The 12,278-nt window shown below is 44.6% G+C and overlaps 1 protein-coding gene across 1 annotated transcript in view; it reads left to right on the top strand.

Moving 5' to 3' along the window:
* The window catches only part of bbs9 (Bardet-Biedl syndrome 9), a 138,164-nt gene extending 126,614 nt beyond the window's left edge, over positions 1-11,550 (top strand). The window contains exon 22 of the mRNA XM_070911756.1: positions 11,198-11,550. Coding sequence (XP_070767857.1) covers positions 11,198-11,550 — 353 coding nt within the window. The remainder of the gene's footprint in view (positions 1-11,197) is intronic.
* Positions 11,551-12,278: the final 728 nt, after the last annotated feature.

The following is a 12,278-nucleotide window of genomic DNA, read 5'->3' as shown; positions in this document are numbered from 1 at the left end:
CACTGAAAAGTCTGAACGCTTTATTTTACGTGTCCATAATTTCATAATGTTTTTCTAATAATTTCCAAGTTTCTTTGAAAGAACTATGTCTTTTGTTATTAATCGAGGCAGTGTTCAATCGATCAATCGACTTCCAATAGATTGTAATAGTCTTTTAGTCAGCTGGAAGGTGTGACATGTTTCTGCAGTCAATAAATGTATAAACTACTTTTTCCAATAGTAAATGAATGTTTACCGAGGTTGAAATTTAGAGGTTATTTCAAGGAAATTCCTATTGTCCCAATAACTATTAATTAGTTCTTTTTAGGAAACTTTTTGGGAGATTATTGGGAAATTATGGATCCATAACATAAAAAAAATCTATTAAGTGTATAATTAAAATTCTCATCTTAATCAATACCACTGCTAACAGTAATAAGATTAGGGCTGCTATTTACACAATTTACAATGACTTTGATCATCGATTAATCTGTCATTTATTTTCTCTATTAAGCAATTAATAGTAGTTTAGTCAGAGTGATAAATGCCCAACAGAATCTCCCGGAGTCCTCGGTGATCTCTAAAAACTGCTTGTTTTGTTCAGCCAGCCGCCCAAAACCCAAAAGATATTCAATTTACAATGATATAAAACAAAGGAAGCAGCATATCTTTAACTGAGTAATTATTTAAACAAGTAATCGATCATTTAATGATGCTTCAGTCGTGTCATGTGTCACTGTGTAAGCAGAAATACCAGAGGAGGAATTAAGTCAAAGGTAAAGGAAAGGGTTTTTTTTTCAAATGCATAGGTGGTGGTGGAGGAGAATGGCGGATGTATGGACTCCCCCCCTCATAAGTATAAAGTCTCTTTTGTTTTTACCGAGGGGGGGTCAGAAATGTTCCTTCATGGTTTCCTCCTCTACTGCTCGCTTTTTCTTTTCCGTCGGAGACGCGGTGAGTTGAAATGTATCTTTGGCAGAGGTGTTGAAGAGGAGGAGGAGGAGGAGGAGGAGGAATGATGGCTGACCACAGTGCAGCTAACACACACACACACACACACACACACACACACAAAGCCAGGGCTGTTACAGGTCCTAGAAGGAAGCTGAACAGGTGTCCAATCAGAGAGAAAGCTGTGAAACCAGAAGGGAGGGTAAAAGGGGAGAGTGAGATAAAGAGGAAAGGAAGTAACGGGAGAAAAGGGAGAGGTGGGGAGGGAAGGAAGGGAAGAAACAATGATAGGAGGCGAGGAGGAGGGACGTGAAGAAAGAACAGACACGTTGCTCGTATGCAGAAGTTTGTGTAAGAGGAGATTCAGCACTTGTTGTTGTCCTTTCTAGTTTTCTAGTTTTTTGTTGTTTTTGTACAAAAACATGTTTATATTCGTCAAAGCAAGGTATCGTTTTGGTGTCTGTACCAAAACTCATATCTTAAGTATTGTATCAGCAATAATCAACACTTCCAGCATCCATTTTATTGACAGCATCGTCATTAGCTCCACTTAGTAGCTGTTCTGGATCTTTCCATCATATCACATGATGTTTATCAGTATGTTGAAAATGACATTATTGCTTGAAGGACTTCTCGTCCATGTTGTCTTAACAGCTGGGATTCCTTCTTGACCTCGGACACATGATGGAAAGCTCCAGAACAGCTACTAAATGGCCCTCGTGGTGGGTTTATTTTGTCAGCTGCTGTTTCCTAAAGTCAAGAATGAACTTTAAATTTAAACAGGTCACCTAGCAACAGTGTTTTCACCACTTAATCCGATCACAGCGTGAACCCAACTTCCTGTGTTGAAAATACGACCACACAAGTTCCATTTGTTGGCAGCCTGTTTGACTGAAACCTGTCTCACAGTTTACCTCCTTTAACGAGACGTGTGTGTGTGTGTGTGTGTGTGTGTGTGTAATACCTGTCTAATAACTGCACTTTATTAAACACCAAAGTGTGTGTATATTTGTGTGTGTGTGAGAGTCTCTGTAGCGTTAAATTTGTAGGTACTTAAGTGGTTTTGTGTACATGTTGTAATGTATACGTGTACATACACTGTGGTGTCCCTCAGCTCCTCGGGGGTCTTGCTGCTTGGTTTGGAGGTTGAGGAGGGGATGTGTGTGTGTGTGTGTGTGTGTGTGTGTGTGTGTGTGTGTGTGTGTGTGTGTGTGTGTGTGTGTGTGCAGGGTTTCCCCCAGCAGGGTGCTCTGTCTGTGGCTTGCCAGCCTGGGTGTTGCCCCTTCCTCCCTCCGCTCCGCGTGAGCGACAAGGAAAACACCCAGCGCCCTGAAATATGAAAAGGTCTTAAAATATCGTCCAATATTTTTATAATTGGCTTCACGGACAGCCGAGGTCACAGTCCTGCAGGTTCTGCTCTTTTCATGTACACTTCACGTGTCGGGGGTTTCACCCAGGAGAGAGTTAGACTGTGAATTCAGCGTCAGCGAGGTTGAATAGAGGGAAAATTGAATACTGCTGTTGTTCAGGTGGTTTTGGATGTTCTGAAGAAAGAAAAGAAAGTAGTGATTTTTTTTTTTTACTTAATGGATTCAGGGCTACGTCACAGACCAGCAAATCATCTACCGTCTTCCATCAGAGATGCTGCTGACACTGAGGTATCTCTCACTCCGATATCTCTACGGCCATCTGAGGCCATGTTGCAAAACAATGAGCAGCATCACTAATAAAAGAAACAAAAACATTTATTAATTCAAATCTGCTAACTAGAAAAAAATCAGCTCTGTTCACTTGCAGTAATCTCAGGTAGAACATGTAAGATTTATTTTAATAATATACACTCATCCCTCGATGTCTGACTGAGCAAGTGGATAAAAGTCTGGAAGATGCAGCATGTTCATTTTAATATTAGTATTCGTAACGTTATCAATCTCTCTATTGGTTCAGATTTGGAGGGAAATGTGACAGATTGCTTAACAGCTCAAAACAGGGAGACAAATGAAGCCAAAGCTTTCAGAGTTTCTGCTGGCAGATAGGATGAGGAGGGAATGTTTGATGGAAAACAATCATTAAGCAACATGTTCAGCGTCTTTGCGAGAGGACTGCTGGGACAGGGAGCAGCAGGGCTTTTGGGAAATGTAGTCTTAATTTAGAGAAACAAGAGCACTAACAAACACAACAGGGTGTAAGACGCAGATCAGTGGATTTAATAATAATGCAATCATGTTTTAAAAATGTTCTGTTTCACACCTTTATGTTTAGCTTGAGGAGTGCAGGTGCTCCTTCGTGGTTATTTCATGAACCATTCTTTCGGTAAGATCGGCGTGTGCACTGTACACCAGACGCATCAGCTGTTTAAAAACCTGTGAGCTCCTGGTTACTGAACGGACGATCTCTCCGACCACATCATACTTTTTCTGGGCAGCGACGGAGCTCATGTTTCATCCTCCCTCAGTGTGAACGTGTGTGTGTGTGTGTGTGAGAGAAAGTGATGCTGGCAGACCATTTGTGGCTCAACCAGACTGAAAAGCCAGCCGTCTTCACACACACACACACACACACACACACACACACAGGTTGTATTTTTAACAAAAGCATACTGGGCATATTTGGAGGGTGTGTGATACAGAGGGATTTCTGTAAAACCAGGCAAAATAATCTATGTAAGGTTGCTGTGTGTGTGTGTGTGTGTGTGTGTGTGTGTGTGTGTGTGTGTGTGTGTGTGTGTGTGTGTGTGTGTGTGTGTACAACCCAGTGTTGTAAATGTCCTCTCTGATGTGGCTGGCTGTATTTAGGCAGAGAGCGCTGAGGAAGTTGACGGAGGCGTGTATGTGTGTATTTGTGTATGTTTGCGAGTGTGCGTGTGCCAGTGTGTGTGTGTGTGTGCGTGTGTGTGTGTGTGTGAGACATGGAGAGATTTTATGTCACCACCAGACCTGGAACACTTCATCTCCTTTTGTATCAGGCCAAAACATTGGTTCTTCGGACCGGCCACTGTATATTTTTCTGTACATTATGCGTGTGTGTGTGTGTGCATGTGTTTATGTGTGTGTGTGTGTGTGTGTGTGTGTGTGTGTGTGTGTGTGTGTGTGTGTGGGTGGGTTAGTAGCAGGGCGTAGCTGAGCAGAGAGAAAATATCTTGGCCGACCGCGGGAATTAACCCACCCACTATACCACACCCAGAGAGAGAGAGAGAGAGAGAGAGCGAGCAGTGGTCTCAGTCAGCCTCTCTCTCTCTCTCTTTACATCTTTGTCTGTCGTTGCTTTTTATTGCCTCATTTTAAATGCACAGATTACCATTTCGTCTGTTGTTCTTACTGCATCTCTGTTCTGTCCGTCCCTCTTCTCTAGTTTTCCATGTTTACCCACCCTCTCCTCTCCCGGTCCGCTGAAGCTTTGGGTTCAGATACCGGATTTAGTTTTGAAAGGTATTTGTGGTGTCGCAATCATTTTCTACTTACAAAAAAAGTAACAGAAGCAGTTGTGTGAAGAGGGAAAAAAGGGAGCTTGAGAGAGAAGTTCAAATCCTGCCTACTCTCACACCTCCACACACCTGGCCAATCACTGCATAAAGCCGGTGTGCTTGTGCCATTGTCAGTTTCAGAAGTTACATAAGTTCTTGGACGCAGACCCCCTTTTTCTGACATCTCAAAGGCCAAAATGAAACTCGGCTGTTGTCTGGTTAACGTGCTCTACGAGGGCCGGAGTCTAAACTCAGCCAAAGATAGTTTGTCAGGAAAAGAACCACTCTGTAACACCGCTATTCGACTGCGAGTGGACTGTGTGAGCCCTCTCTCGTGAAACAACCTCGTGATCATTTCGCTTTCTTGAGTTACCCCCCCTCCCAGTTAAAGGTTTATGCACATATGATATGCTAAGCTTGTTAGTTCAGTATTTGGAGCAAGTAGGTGGTGAGAAATATGGTGCTCTCCCCTCCCCTGGTTACGTATGAATAACTGAATCTTTGAATGTAGTTATTTATAATTTGAAAACTAAACCTAAATAAAGGATTGGAAACGTTTCTGATCTTATAAGCGTGTTCTGGACTGGGTTCAGAGTCTCTGTCCTCTCCTCTTCCCCATCATCACTGTGAGACGCAGACTGCAATAATGACTAGTGTGTGTGTGTGTGTGTGTGTGTGTGTGTGTGTGTGTGTGTGTGTGTGTGTGTGTGAGTGTGTGTGTGTGAGAGTGTGTACGTGCCGAAGTGCCCATTTGCACATAAATATCTGTTTTTTCCCACAAAGCTCCATGGGTGGTGTAGCACAAGGCTCAATCTTAGCTGAGCTGTCAGTGGTCTGCAAGCACACACACACACACACACACACACACACACACACACACACAGCGATGGACAGGCCTGTTGTGCTTCAGCAGCACATTCCACACCAGGAATAGTATTAAATACTGCCTGTCCAGCCACTGTCAAGCTCTCTCTGTCTCTCTCACACACACAAACACACACAAACACACACACACACACCATGTAGCAGCCATCAAAGGTTGTCCTTTCAGCCATGTCTTTCACGCACGGGTGGAGAAAGTGATGGTGCTTTCTCCAGTAGAGAAGAAGTGTAAAGTTTGGTCACCTTACTCACAGGGCTAGTTAAAGCTAACCACTGACTCATTAGCTAGCTGGGCTAGTGCTAGTCAGTAGCTCCCGGAGATTCTCTCGATTTTCTTTTTACACCGTGTGTTTACTAACGGACAGATAGCAAGCTCGTTAGCTCGTTAGCTTAGCTCGCTCACTAACGGAACTCGCAGCGCATTTGTACCGTTGACTTAAGTGTCATAACTGTCTTTTGTGGAGCACTTTATACTCCCACAGCGGGGGTGAGATAAACTTCCTCCATTTTGGACTCTCCGTCCCCTTAAAGGTCAGCGCCGTCAACGTCAACATTTCAGTTTTTAAACGCTGTAGGATCCATGTTTAAATCACAATATGAAGCCACTGAGAAAAGTATTTGTATTTCTCACACTGCCTGAAAGTGGCTGCGCTTTCTAATTTCTTCATAAACGAGTGCATAAACACAATAAATGCAGATGCTTCCGTGTGCTCGTTGCATGACACGATTAAGTTATTAGTGTGCTGTCATGCACGGAAACATGTGACTTGAGTCACTGCAAACCTACACAGAGTTACTCTGAATGACGCCTTTGTGCTTGACAACACGCGTGTGTTTAGTGTCAGTTAATGTGTGAGTGTATACTGTGTGATTTCATGAGTGGAGTAATTAACTTATAATACTTAAAATATGTATATGCTTAAAAAAAAATTGCTTTTCTGTGTGATGTCTGTTGTGTGTTTGTGTGTGTGTGTGTTCCTCCCACTGTCATTTCCCACGCTGTCGACCACACAGCTTTGTTTTTAGACTTCACATAATACTGTTGTGTCCTGTCCGACCGCCTCGTCTGGACCGCATGAACACACACACACACACACACACACACACACACACACACACAAAGAGGCACACATGATCTCAGTAGGCATACAGACTCACAAATACACACTCAAAGACACACGCTACACCACAGATCCAATCAGTCAGTCCTTGGCAGATTCTCTTTCTCTCTCTCTCTCACACACACACACACACACACTCACCCACTCTCACACACTCACACACACACACACACACACTACACAGTGGATTCTGTAAATCCACAGGCTTCGGCTGCAGCCTCCTGCATGCTGATTGGTCGGGATGCGGGCGATCTGTGCGGCCGCCTCTATTTTGACTACGGCTGCCTGCAGATGAATGCAGCGCCGTGATCCGCCGCTAACACGCGAATCCAGGCGGAACGTGTGGGCTTTGAACGCAGCGCAGATAGCGTCGCTCTCCTTATCTAATCGCCACGCTGACTTTTGTTGCTGTGGTTTTTGTTTTTCTTCCACGAGGAACAAACAAGTGTTGCCCTCTAAACTCCAGCGAGATGAAGAGCCTCGATATGTTGAAAGCAGAGAGTGCTGCAGGAGATCCTTTAGAAACATGTCATATATCTCTCAGAAGGAAAAACTCACTCATTATTTTAGACTTTCATTACATTCTGGTCATTTAAACGCCTGAATAGTGTCACATTTTCTTCACTGGAGTCACAGGGAGGTGGTCGTGGTGGAGGGTGGGCCTACACAGCGCAGGACTTTGACTTCAGAGGCCGGGGTTCGGATCCTCAGTCCTGTTTGTGGTTGAGTTAAGACTGCAAGTACCTGATTTTAGGAAAAGATTGTGGTTTTGGTTAAATGTTGATAATCATGTTGTGTTCCGTGATTCAAGTCACTGCTGATGTTTTCTGTTTTAAACTGGGCCACAATCTTCTCCTTATCCTTAACCCGCTGTGCGTATGCTCGTACATAATCATAAAGAAGTGTAACAATGAGTCGATATTGTCGAACGTGATTGGATATTTCGGCAGAAAACAAATGAAATACGTTGTCGAGGTGACAGGGTCGGGTGAGGAGAACAGCAACACAGTAACTTCAAACAAACAACAAATAAATATTCCAGAAAAAGTCAGCTCTGCTTCGTGCTTTTTTCCAGCCTCACATTCAAACTGGGAGCTGCCCAGTACGACCACAGCCTTCGGCCGGAGGAACCGAGAATCTTCCCTGCAGCAGCTGGGTGTTCACGGAGCGTTACTCATTCACTTTTCCCATCCGCAGTTTACCAGGGGATTTGAACTGGCAACCACAAAGCCAAACCTGAGTAATATATATACACAAAAAGTGATTCCATGACAAAAAAATAATCATACAGTTGAGGTGAAGATTCCACAATGGACTTATAAACCATCTCTGTTCACATTAAAATGTTCTAAAATGAATATGGAAACATGGAAACCCAAACTAAAGCTGGAGGAGACGTACAGCCACATACCTCAGTTACACAGAACCAACTAACAAACCACACAAGGGTAATCATGTCATTAAGCCCGGCAGCCTCTGCATGAGTGGGCTCATTTGCCAATTTATTATTTTTTTTTCAGCACTAAAAAGCGTGTTCCTGAAAATGAAACACCTCCTCAGTAATTTGGGGGGAACAATATTATAATAGATTTATTCCCTTAAGGATCGTTCACTGAAGTCAATGATGTGCAACGTAAGGAACTGCATTGCCCACGTTTTCCTGTCGAGCTGATCCCATCCAGACACGGCTGCAGCAGATTCACATGGGATTAAAAAGGCTGCGGACTGTGGTAATCCTGACGAAAACCACCAGGCGTTTCCAGGTAGCTCCGGTCCCACGTGAGAAGGGTTTAACGTCACTTCGTTCCCGGCCGCTCAGAGCGACGCGGAGCACCGGCCTCTGCTCTGTTTAGTCTACAGACTTCCACTTTGTTAGTTTGTTGGAGTAGCAGACTGACAAGATGTGACCTGACCCCTCTGGATTTCCATACAGGAGGGAAGCTGCCGTCTTGTCTTACAACGTCAATGTTTATCAACCCCTTGCTACCGCTCCCCCGAGGACGCGGCTCTCACACACTCTTTTATTTCCTGCTGAGAGTAAAAAATGAAAACCTGGGAGGGGGCAGTAGCTTCTCTGGGAGCTAGAGTGTTATGCTGCACAGATCCTACATGAGAACGTCCTGCAAGTAGCACTCCGAGACAATAAAAGCAACCAAGAAACTCAACCTCTGACTACAAAAGTGCTGACATCGATGACATCAAAGCACGCATCGAGAGATGCATCAATGACAATGAAGGCCCTTCAACCACCACACAGACTGAAGCAGCCAGTGAGGACAAGTGATCCAAAGAGAGACCGAGAGCTTCAGCCCTTCTATAATCAACATCTGAGGGATAATAAAGTACCGTCACAATGAAAACCACTGCAATAACAACGGCAAAGAATATTGCAGCAAATTAGAAGATGCATGTGTGAGTTTGCAGGAGCTGTCCATTCAGCACCACAACACTACAACGCAAGCAAAACAACAGCTGAAATATATTTGAATGGAGGGTCTGAGGAGAGAGAGTCCTCTCTGTTGTACTCAGGAAGCCACCAAAGAGACAGACTATGTACTGGACTATTTTTATTTGCCCTCACCTTACTGCTATTACTGAAGCCCAGCTTATATATTGATTGTTTTGTCAACTGTTTCCAAGGTCACTGATGAGCTGAATTAAAATCTAAAGAAATAATTATGTAAAAATCAGTTCAGATGACGTGTGTATTACTGACCAATTAAACGATACATGACGTCGTCAGTTAAACTAGTTGTGTTCTAGTTCTAGTTGTGTTATAGTATATTTATATTGTATATTTTCAATCATCAAATCAAATTAATCAGTCAACAAAGCATACACTCACACACACACACACACGAAGACACACACCCGTACGTATCTTCACACACTTTCTTTGTGAAACTAATTGTTTTGCTCCCTCTGTGCATGTCAGTGTGCACATCTGCCCTTTTTACACAACAGCTTTATGTGTTTGTGCTTGCAAATCACTTTGTTGTCACTTGTTGGTGTTTGTAAGTACTTTGTATGCACGTGACTCCTGTCTGTAGTTACTGTTACAGTTCTGAGGTTCTGTGGTCGTTTGGAGTTATTTGCCCCTGGTCTGGGGGGGGGGGGGGGGGTGGACAAGTACCTGTAGGTGGAAAAACACTTTAATGAGCCTCTTCAGTTAGCGTCTGTTAAACTGTCTGTTAAACTGTGAAACCTAAAGTTAGATGTTAGTATCATCCTCCATGTTTGTTTGCAGGTTTAGAAACAAAGGAAATGAAATGACGCTGAAACGCCGGCTTTGATATGCAGAGTAGAAGACTTTTGATTCTTCCCAGACCTCGTGTCCGATCCTCGCTAAAAGCAGTGTTATGGAATCATCTCAGATGGCAAATTTAATTTCAGCTGTGAGTTTTGTCAAAACAATTTGTAAACGTCGCTGGATCAGCAGCGACAGACGTGTCTAAACTTCTTATTATCGGCAGCCATTTTCAGTGCGTTACATACTGTAGGACGGTTCATGGCACCCGTCTGCCTGCCACACACACACACACACACACACACACACACACACACACACACACACACACACACACACTCTCGACCCGAGTCTCTCTCTAAGCCCTAGACGATGAGCCGTCTGATTAGAGTCTGTGAACACACACACACACACTTTTACTGAGCAGTCTGTGGTCTCCACGTACATGCAGAGACAGATACATCCACACACATGCAGACACTTTTAGAGGCTGAGCTACAGTCTCCACACACACACACACACACACACACACAGTGAGATACCAGGCTGTAGTCTCCAGTCTCTAAACCCACTGCGTTCTCATGGAGATAAGAAGTGCGTCTCATTGTTGGCAGACAACGGTCCCGTTATCATCTTATCAGAGAGCCAGTCCAATCTGGAGGAGGCGGGGCTGCAGAGTGTGTGTGTGTGTGTGTGTTTGACAGGGGTGGTGGGGGGGGGGGGTACTTTGGTTAAGTGGGGGTCCTTTGTCATGCAACAGGTGCTGTTGTCACTCAATTTGTCTTGATGCTAAAGACTTCTGAGAGCTGCAGCGTGTTCAAGAACAAAACGCAGCTGACTGTTCAAACGCCAGTTAATCCTCGTTCTCAGTCCGGATGAAGTGGCTCACAATGTGACGGCAAGACAACATGTGGCTCATTAACACTGTGACCACGACCCCTGTCAGTGCGGTCTGCCTTTGGGAGACGAGACTGCAGCCACACGAAAGTCAGACAACAGAACGAGTGTAAAATAGTCGTTTGATCGCGGCTCATAAAAACGGATTCATTCATTCCTCACTCAGTGATTCCCACGCTGCTGTGATCAGCTATACTCACATTTAAAATGAGCCTCACTGGGTTTCCCCGCGTACACTGAAACAGATTTATTAGCTCTGGAGATCGTTTTGGAGCAACTGAGCTGTGTTTTTAAATTAAACGTCTTAATGCGGACATACTTTGACTAAATAGTATCTTGGTTATCTTTATCTTTGGCTCTCCATCCAAACTAAGCCGACTTGTTCACTGTAAAACGCAGCTTTTTGAAGTGGATACACCTGAAAACCACAGCCTGGTGCTTTGAGTGCTAATATAGCTGATCACACATTATTAACCTGTATTTATGTTTCATTTGTCATTTGACTTTGTGCTTATAAAAGAGTGATTTGATCTGATTTGCAGAAGCGATTAAATCACACACTGTTAGTGATTGTTGCTTCAACCAATAAGAGGAAGAAGATATTTAGTCGTATGTAGAGGTGTGAGCATTAATGATCTCTTTTTTCTCTTTTCTCAGATAAGAAGGAGGTGTCCAGGGAGACGTCTGAGGCCAGCCTGAAAGAAGAAGTGGGAGGCGCAGAGGAACCCGTCAGGGAGGCGAAAAAGGAGAAGAAGGAGTCTTCCAAGGAGAAAAAGGAGTCGAAGAAGGATTCAAGCAAAGAGGCTAAAGAGCCCAAGGAGGAGGGGAAGAAGGAGTCCAAGAAGGAATCAACCTCCTCCAAGGAGAAGAAGGAGTCCTCGAAGGAGAAGAAGGATAAAGACAAGGAAGGGAAGGAGGCCAGCAAGGAGTCTGGGGACAAGAAAGTGTCCAGGAAGTCGTCTGTAAAAGTGAAAGAGAAGAAGAAGGAGCCAGAGGCTGGAGAGGGCTGACAGGAGCAGTGCAATAAGCTCACATGATATAATATGATATGCAGACAGACACACACATAAACAAAACACATGTCTAAACATCACACACACATACACACCAGGGACCCGCTCATATAAATATACATGTATATATATATACATACAGTGTCCATGTATACATATACAGGGCCACACACACGTATGCAGCTTAAATCTATATCTACATGTAAATATGCTCATTCAAGGCCATTTATCTCAGTAGCAAAGCAATGTCCTCACAGACGCATATTTACACCGTCTGGTGATAAACACACACACACACACACACACACACACGCTGAGTGTCTCTGGCTGCTGCTGCTGAACCACACCACATCCAGTAGTTTTGGTGAGGTCTGAGCCCACGGAGAGCGAGGACGAGATCCTCCTCCTCTTCCTCAGACATTTCGCTGACTCTCTCCTTCCTTCCTTCCTCCTCCTCCTCCTCGTTTTCTTCATCCAGCCTCAGCAGTAGTTGAACCCACAGCCCTGCGCCTCCCTAATCCCAGTCAGGCCCCAAACCACCCCCCCGCCCACGCACACTTCTGGATGTGACGTCAGACCCGCCCTCTCGCCCCCTCGCGTGGCACCGGGCCTCGCCAGAGCCTCCCCCGCCTCGCCGCTAAGAATAAATGGCCTGCCGCGTCCAGCAGCCCCGCTGCTTCCGGGTAAACCAAGGCCACATCCTGCAGCCACCACCACCCCCTCTG

Source organism: Enoplosus armatus, chromosome 9, assembly GCF_043641665.1.
Source record: "Enoplosus armatus isolate fEnoArm2 chromosome 9, fEnoArm2.hap1, whole genome shotgun sequence".
In the NCBI taxonomy this organism is placed as follows: Eukaryota; Metazoa; Chordata; class Actinopteri; order Centrarchiformes; family Enoplosidae; genus Enoplosus; species Enoplosus armatus.
Note: the sequence above shows the minus strand (reverse complement) of the source record. Positions and strands in the feature narration are given on the sequence as shown.